We start from the raw sequence: 18730 nt of genomic DNA on the forward strand, positions 1-18730 counted from the left end.
CTTTATGGATGTAAACAACCTCAAAAATTGTTGATTCAAAGGTGCTGAACACAAGATGTGGAGCATTTCTACTACCTCTCAACTGCTCTCACCATGGCTTAAGCTGAGCCCGCGGCTTGCAGCTAACAGCGCTAACAGTAACTATGGCGGAAGTGCCAACAGAGCTAACGGCGTTTACCTGAGCGGCGACCACCATCGGCTTTATCAGCTGTAACCGTTGTGTGAGCACAGAGCGGAGCAGTGCAGTTGTTATGGAATAATGCAACAGCGACAACAACATACATTTTTGCTTAAATGTGGTTAAATATACCTCAAATTAATACAAAAAAAACAACATGTTGTAGCATTGATTCACTTGCTCTGTAATACGGGCAAATAATTGGCAGTTATTGCAATCATTCAGTATCATTATCCAGCAGTTATGAAATAAATGATTGCTACAAAGCATCACATGGAGGTTTGACATTTCGCATGTTTCAAACTCCCTAATTGACCTGCAGCTATACATAGTCACACTAACTACCAGTCGGTCAGTTGTTCGCTTTGAAATATATTTCCATTTTCATGCTAACGTTAACCCACTTATGGTACATTTGCTGTAGCGTTCAGAGTCCGACCGACTCTTTTAATGGACTTTGGGCTGAGTGATGTTGCATGATATTTTTAGACAGCTCAATTTTGCCTCCAAAGAAGAAGGAAAAAAAAAAAACTGCAACTCCACCCTGCTAGAAAGTCACGAATGAGCATTATTAGGATAGCGTCGCCGTTGCAGGATGCTGGTGACCATTGATCAGAAGATCATTTCACCATGGTTTCTCTTTTGATTTGTGTTTGTTTGATCAACAAATTAAGCATTGATTACGAGGTTGAAGCTCTTGTATTATTTCAGATTCTGCTCTACGGTTACTGATGATGGTGTGAATGATGTCAGTGAGGACTACTGCGTATATATTTATACTCTGGCGGACATTAGAGAAATATTTATGTTGGTTATAATATATATATATATATATATTCCTCCTGTGTGCTGCTTGATGTATTTGCCTTCTGCTTGGATTGTGCCTGTTCTGTGCGACCGGCGTAATTCACTATTTCTGTCTCTTATCTCAAGAGTATCTCTACTTTTATTTTATTATTGCTAGAACGAACAAACACTGTATTTACAAAAAGAGGAAGGAAAAAAGAGAAAACATGGATATTTTTGGATGTTATCCAGTCAAATGTGTGGTACACATAGACCCTCTGCTGGTTCTCTTTAGTATTACACCTCATCAGGAATATGAAGAGTTAAGATGCTGCAAACATTTACTGTTATAATGCGAATCCCCTCATATGTAATACTAACGGCGCTAATCGAACTAGGTTTGGGTGGATGAAGGAATGAGTTTTTACGAAAACAAATATTTCAGCTCAGCAATGTTAGTTCTCTCACTTACTATAAAAACAAAACAAGCTTTCAAGTTTTGTCCTTTTAATTCTCAATACTTTTTAATTCTTTACTATCTTCGTTTGTTTTATCCTCGTTTGGTGCAGCTGAAGCTGTTCTATTTAATACATTTTGTGCTTCTTTTTTTTTCCTGTAACTTGTCATATTTATGTGTGTGGTTTCATTTGTCACAATTTCATTTAAATTGAATTCCCTAATCAGCTACTCCACTGTGTCTTGATGGATAAATTATGACCTTATAATGATTTGCCACAGTCACTTTAATAACAGTCAAAACATCAGTGCATTACTGCCTGTAGGGAAATGCTATTTTAATAAAAATTAAGAATACATTGTATTAGTATAGCGCTATTTTAGTTCGGGCCCCTCAAGGCAGGTGAAAGCTCAGACTTAGCTACTGCTCAAGGATGAGCAGTGCAGAAGCTTAGTCACACGAGGCCTTGGCCTCTGGAATTAACATATGGAAATCATTTATTAGGAATAACCCGTTGAGATGTACCATCTCGTTTTTTTTTAACTGGGTCCTTGAACATGCTTTTCAGTGACAGCTAACTCTTGTGTAAACAGTGTTGTCCATCCATCAACAGTATGGATTTAAATTCCTTATAGTATGTCTTGACAAATACACCATTGGCCTATTTATGTTGTGTTTATTTAAATAACTCCCTCTCGAAGAACAAGCTTTAATCTCAGTGACATTTACCTGTAACACAAAGAAAATAATGAAACAATGTTTTGTAAATTGTAAATAAATCTGTTATGGGTTTCTTTTCAGATTTGTTTGTGCCTATTCCATGCATATTTATTTGCTTTTAGTGAGACTTTGACCTTTTATTCTATCATCTGTAGCATTTTTTATATAGATAGCCTCTCACATAAAATTGGATTTACTAAATATGTACATATTCTTTCTCTCATTCCCCCTCTAGGTTTCAGATGTTGTTTGCACGTCGACTAAGCACTATTTGCTGTGTGCTAAATGCATTGTTGCCACAAGGAGTGTGAATCTGTTACTGCTCCCATATTTGATATTGTAAAAGAGAGAAACCGGATCATCTAGTTCACAGTGGCTGTGTTTGCATAGAGTCACATCCTAGCTTTCACGTAGCACAAGGAGGAGCTGTTTTTTTTTTTTAATGCATAACCAAACAACCTTCCCTTTCAGAGTTCACAGATGAGATCACGCCAAAGCGCTGCTGTATCTACACTACTTCTTGTTAACAGGAAATACTAGAAGTATATTTCAAAGGTACCAGCTTTTCCCTTCAGGAACTGGAAGCTATCCAAGTTATTGCAGATATGAGATATCAAGGTGAGATTTCACTTTATTTCAAAAACAGGTATTTTTGTTTGTATCTCTGCCAATCTTAATCTCTTTGTGGTTGACAGCTGTTTGGAACCTTGCTGCTGTAATTAGTATCCTCTTTATAACCTGGATATTGGCCACCAATTCTTCATTTGATGTTCGGGAGAAAGCAGGGCATTTTCTTGGTGAGCTCATTTCTACTTATTACAGCACAAATCCTGAGCGACATCTTCTCATTTAGTTTTATTTGCCTCATTTTAATAACACCTCCATTCTTTTATTTAAGGGTTTATTGACAAATCAAAATTCCAAGGTAAATTCAATTCTTTTTTAACATTACATGACTTCTACATTAACTGTGTGGTTTCCTTCATGATCAGAAGTACTTTTCTGTTTGCATTTTCAGGTACAATAGCTGAGCCAAAGTGCAGCCTCACCAGAGTCTGTCCGCCTGACCATTTCGCTTTACGAATCAGCAGCGGAGCAGCTAATGCTATTGGACCAAAGATCTGTTTCGAGGGTAAAATGTGCGTGTTTGATATGGTACTGGACATAATAAGGATGGAAATGTGTGTGACTGAGTAAAACTCAACCGTATCTATATCTCAACAGCATTATGAGTTATGTGATGAATAATGTGGGACCAGGACTGAACATTGTGGTGGTAAATGGTGAGTAAAAATACTCTTTCTTAAACAATTCTTTAAAACATTCACATGTTTAATAGTTTTGGGCTTTAAAGTGACATTCACTGTAATGAATTGCTGTAAATTTACGGTGGCTTAAAAACGGTATCTTACAGTATTTCATAATAACTGTAACATACAGTTAAATGTTCATCCCTCGCAAGTAAATTAACAGTTAATGCCGTCAATTAACAATAACAGCAGACTACTGTAATTTATCAGCATAATACAGTATTTTCTGTGAAGTGGTGGATATACCCTTCTCTACACAAGTTCAGTGAATCACAATCCATCTCCATCGTACTGTCTGTTGTAGGTTAATGTGTCGATAGAATATTTTTATTATTCAAACTGCTTATTGCCTACAAGTACTTTTTGAGTGACAAGACGTCGACTGCTCGCGTTGGACAGCACAGCTTCAATTCATCCGTCTGAGCAACAGCCATGTGGAGATCAACCGAGGAGACGAGGTAACGTTACGCTTATCATCCGAAATTCAAAGCCTCCGTTATTGTTTTATCCTCATGATTATTGAACCGTTAACATCTCAGATAATGATTCACTTGGTCTGTTTCGTTACATTAGGTTGCTAATATTGGTGGAGCTAACGTTAGCTCTGTAACGTTAGCTAGCTCGAGCTCAATTAGCCTTAGAAAGGTTAGCTAGCTAACAGCATAGCAAGCTTAAGTTAACATAAATAAAGTTAATCACCAAATACAGTGTTAAGATGTAACGTTAGTAGCCTAACTTGTGTTTACTTGTGCTATTATTGAACAGATCAAACTCATTTTATTGTTGAATGTTAGTCCATTGTGGTCAATTGTCTTGGCTTCATTTCTTCACCTAACGTAATCAGCTCATCACATAGGCTAGTCTGTTCATTTGAACTGTATGGTATTGTTGGTATTGTTGTATTAGCTTTTTGCAAAGACTTGCACAGATATGTTAACATATGTGAACCCACAGTTGCACACCCAAAGCGTTTGTGTTTCTAAAGTTTTTTATTTTGTTTGCTTTACAGTCACTCGTCATCAGAGATTGAGGATACCAGCCAGACGCTGCAGTCATGCAGTTCAAATTAACTATAAATGTGTATAAGACTTGTTAACAAGCTATACTGTGATGCAGTTCTATTACACTGTTCTTGATACTATTTTAATTCAGCTTTCACTCTTAATGCTATTTTAATTCAGTGTCTGAGGGAGTGACGCTGAGACCGAAAAGTGGCCGATGGTATGCCACTGTTGTAGGTACCTATCCCTGGGGTGTGCCACTGTTGTTCATCGGTAGGTACCTATCCCTAGATTGGTATGCCAGTAGGTAGGTGCCGGCAGGTGCCGCTTAAAAGTTATTATTATATGTCGTTGAATCAGAATGGTATGCCATTCAACTACTGAACAATAGCATACCACTCCAGATACCGGCACCTACCACTGAACAACAGTAGCATACCACTATAGGGATAGGTACCTACCACTGAACAACAGTAGCATACCACTGTAGGGATAGGTACCTACCACTGAACAACAGTAGCATACCACTATAGGGATAGGTACCTACCACTGAACAACAGTAGCATACCACTATAGGATAGGTACCTACCACTGAACAACAGTAGCATACCACTATAGGATAGGTACCTACCACTGAACAACAGTAGCATACCACTATAGGATAGGTACCTACCACTGAACAACAGTAGCATACCATCAGCCACTTTTCAATCTCGGCGCTACTGGAGTTCAGTTAAGCCGGTCATTAAAGATTTTATGATTTTATTAGCTTTCTTCCAAACATGCAGTACATTGTGAGTTTTGTGATGTAATACAAATGTCCCTTTATTATTTGTCTTGAGAACATGTATTAAACTGCAACAATTATGTATTGAATGTCTATTGTTATTCTTTTATTTGTTGGGAATTAAATGCAAAAGTATTGGGTTGTATTACCCTTTGTAAATAAACGGTTACATTCTGGCATATTCCGTAAAATCCCCGTAAAAACCCAGTTATCCTACTATCACATAACGTAATCCAGTATACGGTAATATACCGTAAAAGTAAGTTACGGTAGCTTCATCGTAAAACAACAGTAAATTACTGGCGTCCCTGCTGCCAGTAAGTTACCGTTATTATACGGTGAAATTGTTTAGAGTGTTGTAAATAGCAGTTGATAGAACAATCTTATCTAAAGGTCCAATAATTAGCCATGCTGGAGCTTTCGATTATATAACATGATGTTCATCAGCAGTTTAAATGAGAGGAAAGTCCTTAGAGTGCTCATTAAACAGATCATTTAATCCCTTAACTTCCATAAAAACAGGGCAAACTCCATCTGCTGATGAAGATCGTGTGATTTGATCAAAAGCTCCAGAGAAGCTGATCTTGTTGTTGATAACCAATTGTTGTGTTTTTTCCACCTAAGGTACAAATGGAAAAGTGGAAAAATTTCGTCACTTTAATATGTTTCATGGAAGTAAGTTGGGTGGTTTTTAATCTTCTTTTCAATTTAAAAATGTATTGAACACTTGAAATTGTGTTTTTTTATTTATTTGTATTACTTTTATTAACAAAAGAGACAGAAGAAATCCTGGCATACCTGAAGGAGATAAAACCTGGAATGATTGTCTTGGTGGCCTCGTTTGAAGATGTGACACCAAAGTAAGTCTAAATCGCAATGATTCAACAGCTAAAACGATTTCATAGCACACAACACAACCCTTTTCTATTCCTTTTTGGCAGAATGACAGACGAAATAAGAGAGGTGTTTGTCGGAATGGGAAGCACTTTGATCAAGTCTGTAAAACGCAGAGATAACTGGGTGTTTGCTGGGAGAGCAGGGACAGAAAACAAAAGCCCCTTTGAGAAGGTTAGTGAGCCTGTTCCATTTGTGTCAGAAAAGACCTTCTATTTTTAAAGACGGTAAAATAAAAATAAATAAAAGAGCTACATAATTGATGGTAAAACAAATGTCCTCTTCCTTGTTCACCCATCAGCAAACTGTTAATGATGACAAAATCAACATTTTCGAAGGATGGCCGGATATGGTGGAGATAAGCGGCTGTATCCCAAGGAACCAAACTGACATTAAAGGATCTTCCTGATGAAAAGGAGAATATGACTCCTATGTATGTAAAAAATGATGCCACTCAAAGAGTGGAAATAGTTTTACACTCTTTCTGAAACCCAGAACCTACTTTGTTGAATAAATATTTACTTCAAGTTTCAGTGTAACAATTTGTAATACCTAGTCGAGGTGGCGCTAGTTTTGACTGCTTTATGTACAGTTAGGTGGGTTAGTTTACTAGTCTGGCCCCTTCCAGAGGATCAAATGATAAATGTGAGGGGGTCTTGAGATGATTAATGGGAAAATTCTGATACTCATCTCATCTCATCTTCGACCGCTTATCCGGGATCGGGTCGCGGGGACAACAGCTCCAGCAGGGGACCCCAAACTTCCCTTTCCCGGTGCCACATCAGCCAGCTCTGACTGGGGGATCCCGAGGCGCTCCCAGGCCAGTTTGGAGATATAGTCCCTCCACCTGGTCCCGGGCCTCCCTCCGGGTCTCCTCCCAGCTGGTCGTGCCTGGAACACCTCCCTAGGGAGGCGCCCAGGTGGCATCCTCACCAGATGCCTGAACCACCTCAACTGGCTCCGTTCCACGCAAAGGAGCAGCGGCTCTACTCCGAGTCCCTCACGGGTGACCGAACTTCTCATCCTATCCCTAAGGGAGATGCCAGCCACCCTCCTGAGGAAACCCATTTCGGCCGCTCTGATTATCTTAAATTCTGATACACAAATTTGAATTGAACTTTTTTGGACTTTCAACAAACATTTATTTAGTTTTCTTTCTGGGCCTCAAAGCAGTAGACTAGACACTTTTACAAGGGGTCAGAAACCAAACAGGTTGGGAACCACTGGTTTATTAACAATGCAGTGTAATTTATTTGCAGTATACTTGTGTGGCTACATATACTTGGTTACCTCCCATCACTGCAATACACTAAATATTCTTCCAGTACTTTTGGCCTGTTCTCCAGGGTTTGTCTTCCACTTGGAGAATTCTCATCGTCCCCTAAACAGTTTCCTCTCTCTGGCATTCTTGGCTGCTGGAGTAGAGAGAGAGAGAGAGAGAGAGAGAGCGAGAGAGAGAGAGCGAGAGAGAGCGAGAGAGACCTCAAATTGCTGCAAATTACTGCAAATTACTGCAGCTCTGTCTGCTGTGAGCCCAGGAGGTGTTTGTGCAGATATTCAATCTGGACTCATACTGAGGACATGGGAGTCACCCATGGAAAGAAGGTAAAGTTGTCGATATTTATTCTTTATTTACATTTGTCTTTCTCTGTGAGACATAGCACACGTCTCCTTAAGATGATCCAGCAGATGCATCCATGTGGCAAAAATACTTTCTTGGAATATGTTTGAGAAGATTGAGGCACTGTGAACTAATGAAGAAACCAACTGTTACACAATGTTCTGTGTCATCACAAAAGGCACATATTGTATTAATCATGTGTTCTTGATCACATTTAAGCTTTCTGTTTTGGCAGAAGCATTTTCCTGTGGTAGATTTATCTGTCGTTGTTATCTCTACAGTTTATTTCCCAAAGACAGCAAGTGCTTGCCAGCACCAGAGAGTGGGCCTTGGAGAGTATGTGCCCTGTCATGTCCTATTAATTCTTCTCCGCACAATATCCACGGTCTGAGCTTCAGCCAAACAGCATGACTCGTCCCTCATCAATGAAACAGCAGCCAGCACCAGAGTTGCCATTAAAATGCCTAGATTGATCTCGATTGCACTTTTTTTTTTCTCGACAATTTACTGTGATTTTTTTGTTTCAAAATGTCTTTATTTGAGCGAAGGTTTTTTGAACACATTTAGCAATGCTACGCAGATGCCCGGACATGGTGCAGCAGAATTGCGACAAATGCCAAGGCCTCAACAAACATCATGTAACGTGTACATGGATCGATACAGTTAGATTGCGCTGAGAGCAAACGCTATAGTTTGACATCTTTTTTTTCTTCTTGTTCTTCAAATATTTAATCAAACAACAAAAACAGAAAGAGTCACTTCGTTCAGCAGTCCGTTCTGAGTCCCACGGGGGGAATAACTCTTCTCTCGACTATTAATTCTGCTCAAACTCCAGCAAATGAGACTCTCAGTGGGAATCAAGCTGTGTTTTGTTTGATCCTCGTCATTAATGAGGCGGCAGCCCTCCACCTCACCGGTAAGGGCCCTCGCTTCACTGGACATGTTGAACTAGAGCTTTGTCTGTCAGCATCATAATACGGCTTTGTGTCGCTCGCAGCTCTCGCTGCCATTTGCATGAAATTGCACAGGCGACCTGACTGTGGGATTTCTGATTGGAGTGCGGCCATGTGTCGCACTATATCTCCCCACACTTGTATTTTGGAAAAATACAAGTACCAAAAGAGTTGGTAATAACTATGAGGTATATTATATTCTATTTGATATGTCAATGACTTTTTCTGTTGACAGAGAGATCTCCAACATTCACCAGAGACACACCTGAATGGGTCTGGTGAGAAATCTATTATCACAAGACAACTTTCTTTTTTTTTTTGCTGTTTGTGTGACTCTGGGAAGAACTCAAGTACAGAATTAAGATACAATCGGGGTGCTTTGGGCTTTGCTCTACTCAAATATGCTCTATCATTTTATCATTCCGCAGTCATTAAAAGCTGCTTTAGTGCGTGTTTATAACGCTGAACACAGCTGAAATGGCGAACACTGTATCACAAGAAAAACATTGCATTCAAAATGGATATTTGGAAAATATATACTGTATGTTTTTCTCTTCAGCCTCAGCAATGCAGACGCACCAAAGTGAACAGCAAGACCAGTACTCAGAGCTCCAGGCTCCTTCATCCCAACAACAGAGTGAGGAGGAGAGCAGTAATCTCATCAGACCACAAAAACCTCCCAATCCTTTGACGGCCTCCAAGAGCCACCAGGAGCTTCACAGAGAACTGCGGATGACCCACAAGAGGTTGGAAAAGACCTCGTAAACACTCACATTTCTCTTTCATCGTTTGTATGAATCATAAAGTCCTTCCACGTGTCTGTCAGGAGAGTGTCCCAAGAAGAAAAGACTGAACTCCAGAGGGTGTTAGAAAAGAGGAGATGGGAACGAGGGATGAAGGCGAGCAGAGATCAGGAGGAGGCAAAGAAGAGCAGTTCACCACTTCATCGGGAACTGTTGAAGAGACAACAGAGGCTAGAAAAGGTTGGCACAGTGCATCGTTTTTCTCACATTTTTTTTTAACAAAGGATCTCATCACATCTGACTAGTGGTTGACATTGAATTAAATGATCTATTCTGAGAGAACAAATTCCTGTGTTGTATGAAAATGGTCAGTATTTCCTCACAGAAGAATGACGTTGGTGGTGTATGTGGAGCATCATGTTGTTCTGCAGTCAGCCATTGGAGGGCAGTGTAGATACAGTTTCACAATCTGGGCTCCTAAAAGAAAAAAAAAAGAACATAAGACATGTTAGACCCTGTATACATAAATGCTGTCTGATGGACTAAAAGACAGCACATAAAAAGATCACAAACCATGTGTAAATATTTGCCTGTGTTTAAGAACTACGGATCTGTGTGGATCTTCCAAGACCTTTGACTTTAGGGAATTAGCTCTAAACCTTGACGTTCATGAAAACATCTTCAAAAATGTTGCTCGTTTACCGTGGCTACGCATGCGAGTCCCGATTCTGTTCGTGTGTTGTCGTTCCTCCGCAGCTAGAGAGAGACAAAGGACAACAACGAGACGGGCCAGAGTTCCTCCGAGTCAAAGAGAGACTGAGAAGAACTGCAGCGCTGGAGGAATGCGCGGGAGGACACGAGGTGTGACAGTTATGATTTCTGATCGTGTTGTCCGTGTATTGTGTTGAGCACAATGGGCCGTCGGGAATAGGTGTTTTTTGGCGGAGAGACAGCTTAAGCAGCTCAAAAGTGAGCGTAGATGAAGAAAAATGTCATGAAGTCTACATATACAGTAGCTGAATCGGACAGCTGGGTCGTGACGTGACGACGGCTGAATGTGTCACATATACAGTCATCAATGTATCATTTCTCACTCTTGTCTTTCCTGACCCGTGTTTAATGCTTTTTACGTGTCTTTCCTGACCTTTCCCTGCACGCCTTTGTTTTGTTCAGCCATGTCGAGTCTGTTTACAAGAAGCTGGGAAGTGTTACGTCATCAGTATACCAGTAAATACATCAAGTACTGGTCTGTGAAGGTAACTGGACACACCGAGAACGAATGTGACACTGAGGTGACTATTAAGATTGTGTCCTTTGTATATATTATTCGACAATAAATCGTTGAAATATTTCCTCATGACACATTGTTGTATTTCCGCAACATTCATTTAATTATGAATGACCGGAGGTGAAGATTTCCTTTGTTAAATAATAGAGCGCATGAATCTACTTATGAAATGATATTGATCGGTGTTCAAGTATACTGAAAGAATGAACATAACACAGCCCATAATAACCGTTGTTGTCAATTTTTTGAGGCTGTAGTTTGCATCGGGGCTATTTGGGTTGACTTAACATTGTACGCGTGTTCATTGCTTCCATTGTATATTTGAAATGTTTTGCATTTTGCTCATTCCATATGACAATAGGAGGAATACATAGGACTCTTTTAATTCAGTGATCTGCGTGAATATTGTGATCAGCACAGTATAAATGTTTGAATCGCTTCCACTTCTCTATAAATCACAGTGTTTTACTTCAAGTAAAAAGTTATTGCGTAATGACCAAACACACAATGCATAGACAAGGAAGTTTAATTTCATTTCTTGCAATCAAATCTCTGTGGGTACAAATCATTGTATTTTCAACTTGTTCAATAACCCATGATGCATTGCATCCATACATTTGTAGCTCAAAACAGCTTTTACAAAAAAGGATATACAATATATACTTATATTTATATATATATAATATACATGTGTTTCTTTATGCATTTAGATGTGTTTGTAATGGGTTAAAATAAGCTTCTTTTTTTTTTTTTAAAAAAACAACAACAAAAAACACAGCCAAGTGGAAACAAATCCCAAGAAAGGTTCAATATAAGGTCATTACCAAAGGAATAATAGCCAGGTTATCAAAGTCATCAACGTTGGCTATCTTACAGTTAACATGGAGCCCTTCACACACAGTTTGCATATTTTCCACAACTACAGTCATGTAAATCCAGAGTGATTGCCTTCATGTATTGTTCTATGGACCTGTAAGTATCAATGGCGGATTCGAGGGAACTGGTTTCAATGCGGGCAACACAAGTTTTCATGGATTGGTTCATGATCTCTACAGTTAACTAATAATATGGCATTGTATCATGACATACCTTAAAATAACAATGGCATTGTATGACTAATATCGGGATTAAAGTAATTTCAGGGAGAATTTGTTTTTTGTACATTAAAACATTGTGCCGAAAAAAAAACATCCGCCGTCCTTCACCCGAGTTGTATGTTTCTAAGACGACAACATATCTGAATCTACAGTAAAATATCTCCACTCCACTGTATGGCTCTAGTACTGTAGTTCATCTACCGAGGGGGACGAATGTAGAGCTTGCACAGGCTGCTCCCATGGCATGATGCTTTCAGCACCGTGAGATGTAATTGAGATATAATTATACATATATATATATATATATATATATATATATATATATATATAATTTTTCCATGTTTTGTACAACGCTGGCACCTGCGTTCGATATGTGTGTTTGTTCTGCCTGTGCCTGGGCATCAGAGAGGAATAATAAATAGATTCTACATAAGCAACGGGCAAGAAAACAGGCTGAAAATAATAATAATAATAATATCTGAGCTGTAAATAAACAAAGTACATTTGAAATGTCACTCAGGTAGAGACTCGACCATCACAGTCAATGCAAATGATAAGTCCACTGTGCTGTGTTGTACTTTGTCAACAACATTACTTCTGGTGTTACTCACTTCACATTATATAGCTCAAAGTTACAGTATTACATCATTTTTTTTTTTTTTCTCAATACAACATAGTAATAATAATCATGTGTGTTTATACTAATTGATCATCATTCATGTAAACATATTTAACCAGGTCATGCAAACAGTAGACCAAAACTTCTTCCACTAGAGGTGCACAGCACAGAGCAGGCGGAGCGCCCAAACTGAGATCCCACCGACTCAGCATAATAAGACTGACAGCAGACAGATATTTAGACGCCTGTCGGAAACAGAACAGGGAGGATGAGCGTGATATGACTATGATCGGTTTTTTTCTTCCCACGCACAGTGGATTCTCAACTTAATCGCATCTTTAAAATAACTCCTCCTGACGTGACGCGAGCCCACAGAGGAACGTCACATTCCCGTGATTTACAGACTTACGGGGATCTCAGTTTGAGCCTCTAACAGAACAGCCATTAAACGAAGAAACAAAAACAAAAACAAAAAAGTCTCCTTTTTTGATATTCATACATTTTGATTTCCCATTTCCCAAAACAGAAGCATGCAGACACTCCAGGTCACAACCACTCCTCACAAACCCAGTCCGAGCCAGAATATAGAGTCCATAACCCCCAGAGTCACCCTCCACTTTTCAAAAAAAAAAAAAAAAAAGTCTTTAAACAAAATAACTTTTAAAAAAGGACAGAAACACTTAATATGAGGAAAAAAGACGGAGTGATCAAAAACAGAACAAATGAGCAGTTGGCATCGGCAGTGAAGTCATGCCTTCGAGACTAACTCTATTCAACTAAACAGCTACTTCGTCAGTGACTAGACCGAGTCACATTGATGGGTAAGAAGTATAAAGACATGCAGGAGTAGCTCTCAGTAGTTCCCTCTAGAAAGCGTTTCCCCCTCTTTTTTTTTTCTTTTGTGCCCCGTCTGGCCAGATTTTCGGAGAAAGCTGCCGGCGATGTCGAGAGTGCGAGCGCCGGATTTGATGCATTTGACGAACGGTCAATCGCGATTAGAGGTAGATGTGACAGATCATGTAAGAACAAAAAATAATGGAGAAGACTGCCTTTTAGGCCACCGCCTCGTCTTTGATTCAGACTCCAGAGGCTCGGATCGCTCCTGTCCGCTAACATCCAGAGCCACATTTTGTAACGTACATGCTGTCAAATGACCCCTTGTCCGCTGACGCTGCACAAAGGACTACATGTTAGGTTGCTAATCAGGCAGACTGGCCCTTTCATTACATTACATTACATTACAGTCATTTAGCAGACGCTTTTATCCAAAGCGACTTACAATTCAGTATCTATCTACCAGAGACGCAGCTACGGGAGCTGCGAAAAAAAGCTCCAGCTAGTCACATTGACATGAGACTAGCTGGAGCCGGGGATCGAACCGCCGACGCTCTGATTGAAAGGCAGCCCTGCTCTCCACTTAGCCACGGTCACCCACTTTCTTTAAGTCACTGTCCACTCTGCAAAAAAATTCTTTTTTTTTAAACTTGCGTGTCTTGAGTCCAGATGTGTTTTTTTAGGATTGGGGGGGGGGGGGGGGGGGGGGGGACTTACATTATGTTTCTCCACACTGTGACAGTGACCTGCTCACTGTGGATGTACTCTGTGTGGACACTGCCTGATAGCTACTCTGCAATCCTGGCCAGACTGGGCGGGCGGGCGGGCGGGCGGGCTCTGGGTGCTCCAGGGACACAATGTTCACCAATGACAACACGAGGTGCTCAAACGCGACTGGCCGGCCTGCAGCAGTAGGTGCAGCTTCTCAGGCTGTCCCGGTCTGTGCTGCCCTCGGTGCTTCCGCGACGGCCGTCTTCATAGTGGGACACTGGAGATTAGAGCCAAACAAGGGAGCATGTGAAGTAAAAAAAAAAAGGATGTTCTGGTACTTTTCAACAGTGTCTTATTCTCATAATCATGGTCATTCTGAATATGGGTGGTGATAGCTTTGCGCTCACCGCGTCCTTTGTAGGGATTTGGTAAATTTGACACCTTCAAAACAACATATCTGACCTCTTCCATTCAATCCCGTGCAAACCTTCTCCCATCTTCCCCTTCTTTGCCGTCTAAGGCTCAAAGTTGGATGTCAGTGCCTGAGGAAGATCTCTTCCTTTCTGCTCTCTACACATTTGTCTTAGAGCAGCCAAACCTGCGTCCTCCTTTTCCTAATGCTGCATTTACGTCACATTGAGTAGTTGGTAGAGATGAGAACGATACTCGCTCAAGACAGTTGTATCATTGCAAAGTTGACTGCAAGACGGTTAAAATACTGTGAATTTACAGTGTAGCACAATATCCATGACATCAGTAACCCTTTAACTACATACTGTGGCACGATTGTTGTATGTGAAGAGAGCCAGATGTCTGAAATAGACTGAGAGTGTTTGTTCATTTATTGATAACTTACAGCTCTCCTCCTCCCCATTTCCCAAATCCTCTTCCTCCTCCTCCTCCTCCTCTTCCTCCTCTGGGAGCAGATGTCCATGGCAGGGACTGGTTGGAGTAATCTGACTAGGTCCCTCGAGACTAGTGCCCAGCTGCAACTTCCGCATGTGGCGCACCACCGCTGTGGCATTAAATGCTTGCTGCACGGACACAGAGAGAGAGAGAGAGAGAGAGAGAGAGAGAGAGAGAGAGAGAGAGAGAGAGAGAGAGAGAGGAGAGAGAGAGAGAGAGAGAGAGAGAGAGAGAGAGAGAGAGAGAGAGAGAGAGAGAGAGAGAGAGAGAGAGAGAGAGAGGAAAGGCCGTCTGTGTCTGACAGGAGAAAAACAGCAAAGGCGCACAAAATGTGTTGTCTGCCAATCTGAACTTCTGCTCGTTCAGCAGGCTGCTCTAGGATTCGGCCATGGCACTGACCTTCCATTTACTTTTGGCAAAGTTCTTCTTGATTTGAGCGCTGACAGATTCGTGGATATTCTTGTCCAGAGCTGTGTCTCCGCAGATCCTGAAACGTTAACGAGAATTACAGAACGCAGAGGCAGTTGTGTCGCCCGGCCCGAGGCTTATTCGTCTGATTATTTGTCAATTAGTCGATTTTTAACAAAGAGATTAAATAATGAATTGAAAAAATAATTGAGAGATTTATCAATAATTTTAAAAAAAATGGTTAGATGCAGCCCTACTATTGATCGTTTTTTCAATTCATTGATACATTTTTCTCTCTTTTTCTCTCAAGTTATTCATTTAGTCTGTTAAAAGTCAGAAAATAGTGAAAACTGCTTATTATCATTTTCAAAAACCCAAAGTGACGTATTTAAATTGCACGTTTCGGTGTTTCGACCAACAGTCCAAATCCCAAAGAGTACCAATTTACAATTGAGTGTGTTTTTAGATATTTTGACTTTTTTTTTTTTTTTTTTTTTACCATGGATGCTGGAGGGCCTGATCACATGTATATCTCTTCAATGATTCTTTCTCCATTAGGTGACAGATGAAGTCTTTGGCTGTGAACAAAAATCAAGTTCATGGTGTAATATTCAACTCTGATTTGTTAGTTTTCACTGCTGTTCATATTTTTAGGAACGGGTAGTACCTGAATCTGAGATGTCATCCCAGTACGGAGAGTCAAATTCATACTCCGCTTTCAGAATCTGCTCAAATAACTTGGAGTCGTTTTCATCGTAAAACGGAGGATATCCACATAACCTGAGGGAGCGATATTGGAACATATTCAACACTGACTTCACATCGCTTTACATTACATCTCAGTGATGAAGGAGCTCAGACTTACAGAATGTAAGAAATAACTCCTATGGACCAGCAGTCCACTGCTTTGCTGTACGGCTTCTGAGCGAGCACCTCGGGAGCTGTGATACACGAACACAGCAGACATTCAGGAAAAGTGGAAAATAGAGCTGCGGAGGGGGTGAATTCAAGTCATCTTGACCTTTCCTGCAATACTATGTGATCCGGGTCACATTACACAGGTGGAGAGCACTTGTGAAACACTTGCAATTGACTCAGAAGTGGATGAAAGAGCTTCTCACAGCTCAGTGAATAAAGAGGGCATATCAGTTGAAACAGCAAGTGCTAAGTTCACATGAAAGAGATGGGGGAGGTGAGGAGAGCCTTACCCACATATCCAGGAGTACCGCAGGCTGTGGACATGACACTGCCTGCTCCCTCGATCTTTGACAGGCCAAAGTCACTGATCATGATTTTGGAGTCTTCGTCCATACTGTAATACAGCAGGTTCTCTGGCTGCAGATGACAAGAAGAGCAATCAAAGAGGAGGGGTTAGGAGAAGAAAAAAAAGAAGCGTCAACCGCGAGCCAGATTGAGCTGTTTTATTTCTGTCTTCCCTGAGCAGTGATACCTTCAAGTCCCTGTGAACGATTCCCATATCGTGGAGATACTTGACTGCATCCAGGATCTGGTGGATGAGTTGGCTGGCATCTCTCTCTGTGTAGAACCCTTTCTCCACGATCCTGTCAAACAACTCGCCTCCAGATACCCTGCCAGGTGAAAATCATAGAGGCTTTGTATTGAATTTGGGCCGTAAGTAACGCTGTGCAGCCAAATATTGTTCAAACCAATTCTAGATATATATGTTGCCAAATATCATTTGACATAAATTGTGAGTAGAATTATACACAAGACATCTATTAGACTATTTGGTGCAGTTAAAAACAATATCATGGCTTTGACTTTGAGTATTTTAATTGATGCAGATAAATGATGCACATGTGACATATAGAAATATATATATATATGACAATAGAATATGGAATAAGATGATCCTGAAAGCTATTTGAGGGGAAACAAACAGGGGGAAAACTGCATGTTTAACAGTCCCCAAACCCAAAATATTCAACTTACAATTATGGTAAACAGAGAAAATCAGCCAATAGTCCATTTAAATACTCTGAACTAGACATTTTTTGTTTGACAAATTGTTAACAGTCAATTGTCAGTAAACCGACAAATTGATGAATAAAATCTTAACGGTGAAAATGTACGCTAAATGCACCCCTCCTATCGTAGTATTGGCCCTTGTGTAAGAGAATGAGAAAGACAAACTTACAGCTGCATGACAAGGTATAGGTGGGATGTACTTTCAAAGATGTCCTCCAGCGTAACGATGTTGGGGTGCTTGATTCTGAGGAAAGTGAAATGGACAGAAATCGTAACTTCTCTGTTTTAAATTGGTCACCAGATGGCATTCTTGCTGCATTATTCAAAATCAGAACTGTCTGTTCTCCATTTTCTATGAAAGGGCATGCGGTTAATTGGGATCAAAACTTTGCGTTTTCTCCTCATCTCCTACGATGTAAATTGAAAAGGCCTCTCAGATCCGATACAGAGAAGCTCTAGATACAGAAACGACCTCTTGCTAAGAAACCCAACGACCGGAACGCAGCTGGAACCGGTAACAAAGACCAGTTTGGGATACTGTAGTTGTAGGGCTTGACAGAATAACTATCACAAATACAAAATCTCACCAATTGCATTGTTTATTGTTATGAACCAGCCAACAGACAGTCGAGCGTCTCTGTTGGCTCTCAAGTCAGCGTCGCTGTAACACATCGGCAGCTGAGACGTGACTTTTAGTAGAAATGGTGTTTTTCTTTTCAGATTAACTTCCTTCAAGTGTCTCGCTCTCATGACTCTCTCATTTATTTAATCGTGACTTTAGGTATTTCACCAAACTCAGCTCCTCCCATTCTGCCATATCTCTCTCCTCCTATCGTGCCCCCCCCCCCCCCCCCCCCCTCTCCACCTCCACACCCTCTCTGTCTCTTTCTCTTTCTTCAGTACACTGCTGCGGGGAACTCCACACCATCTCCGCCTCTGTGTGCTGTTGCCCTGGCAACAGGGACACTAAAAATAGGTCTATCTTCTTTACTCCTGACATTTCCGGTGCACAATCCCACTGTTTCTACTGACACCGTGCATTTAGTCACCCATTCGATTGACCCCTTGCATATATTATGCATCTGCGCATGCATTGCTGGAGGAGACCGCACCGACTAATTTGTCCCGCTGGACACAAAGCACCAGCTGACGCACTGCGAGGAACTCAGGTGACCTCACCTGTGTAGTACAGCGATCTCATTTTCAATGTTGTTCTCTTTGCCTTCCAATGCTTTCTTGGGGATGCACTTGATGGCCACCAGCCTCTGAGTCCTCTTCTCCTCTGCTAGTACCACCTCTGAGAAAGCTCCCCTGGATCACAGGCAGTGGAAACGCACGCGCGCACACACACACACACACACACACACACACACACACACACACACACACACACACACACACACACACACACACACACACACACACACA

The 18730-nt window shown here is 40.8% G+C and overlaps 3 protein-coding genes across 3 annotated transcripts in view; 2 read left to right on the forward strand and 1 right to left on the reverse strand.

The window, feature by feature from the left end:
• The first annotated feature begins 2612 nt into the window (after positions 1–2612).
• si:dkeyp-67f1.2 (uncharacterized protein LOC556106 homolog) lies at positions 2613–6674 on the forward strand. Its single transcript, XM_068711705.1, has 9 exons — positions 2613–2759; positions 2837–2938; positions 3040–3066; positions 3160–3280; positions 3366–3424; positions 5864–5914; positions 6015–6099; positions 6181–6307; positions 6435–6674. Exons 1-9 carry the CDS (start codon positions 2747–2749, stop codon positions 6540–6542), a joined length of 693 nt encoding a protein of 230 aa, XP_068567806.1. The 5' UTR covers positions 2613–2746; the 3' UTR covers positions 6543–6674.
• A 716-nt stretch (positions 6675–7390) lies between these two features.
• LOC137873769 (actin-associated protein FAM107A) lies at positions 7391–10736 on the forward strand. The gene is made up of 5 exons (XM_068712164.1): positions 7391–7738; positions 8943–8985; positions 9267–9453; positions 9534–9690; positions 10207–10736. The coding sequence occupies exons 1-5, from the start codon at positions 7715–7717 to the stop codon at positions 10315–10317; spliced, it is 522 nt and encodes a 173-aa protein (XP_068568265.1). The 5' UTR covers positions 7391–7714; the 3' UTR covers positions 10318–10736.
• Positions 10737–13996: 3260 nt separating this feature from the next.
• The window catches only part of camk1a (calcium/calmodulin-dependent protein kinase Ia), a 14383-nt gene continuing 9649 nt past the window's right edge, over positions 13997–18730 (reverse strand). The window contains exons 3-12 of the mRNA XM_068712163.1: positions 18482–18613; positions 17472–17546; positions 16764–16902; positions 16522–16648; positions 16179–16254; positions 15981–16093; positions 15813–15891; positions 15305–15392; positions 14856–15033; positions 13997–14276 (exon numbers count right to left, since the gene is read on the reverse strand). Of these exons, the coding sequence (XP_068568264.1) occupies positions 14173–14276; positions 14856–15033; positions 15305–15392; positions 15813–15891; positions 15981–16093; positions 16179–16254; positions 16522–16648; positions 16764–16902; positions 17472–17546; positions 18482–18613 (1111 nt within the window). The 3' untranslated portion in view covers positions 13997–14172. The remainder of the gene's footprint in view (positions 14277–14855; positions 15034–15304; positions 15393–15812; positions 15892–15980; positions 16094–16178; positions 16255–16521; positions 16649–16763; positions 16903–17471; positions 17547–18481; positions 18614–18730) is intronic.

This window comes from Cebidichthys violaceus, unplaced genomic scaffold (assembly GCF_023349555.1).
Source record: "Cebidichthys violaceus isolate CVI_PGR_0920_01 unplaced genomic scaffold, fCebVio1.0.p SCAF_17, whole genome shotgun sequence".
NCBI lineage: Eukaryota > Metazoa > Chordata > Actinopteri > Perciformes > Stichaeidae > Cebidichthys > Cebidichthys violaceus.

What these genes read in the sequence shown, in the direction of transcription:
- si:dkeyp-67f1.2 (XM_068711705.1), top strand. An exon ending in GAACATTGTGGTGGTAAATG is followed by an intron (nt 3,425 to 5,863) that starts GTGAGTAAAAAT and finishes TTTCCACCTAAG; the next exon opens with GTACAAATGGAAAAGTGGAA. An exon ending in CTTTAATATGTTTCATGGAA is followed by an intron (nt 5,915 to 6,014) that starts GTAAGTTGGGTG and finishes TATTAACAAAAG; the next exon opens with AGACAGAAGAAATCCTGGCA.
- LOC137873769 (XM_068712164.1), top strand. Translation starts at nt 7,715, where the DNA reads ATGGGAGTCACCCATGGAAAGAAG. An exon ending in GAGTCACCCATGGAAAGAAG is followed by an intron (nt 7,739 to 8,942) that starts GTAAAGTTGTCG and finishes TTCTGTTGACAG; the next exon opens with AGAGATCTCCAACATTCACC. An exon ending in GACACACCTGAATGGGTCTG is followed by an intron (nt 8,986 to 9,266) that starts GTGAGAAATCTA and finishes TTTTCTCTTCAG; the next exon opens with CCTCAGCAATGCAGACGCAC.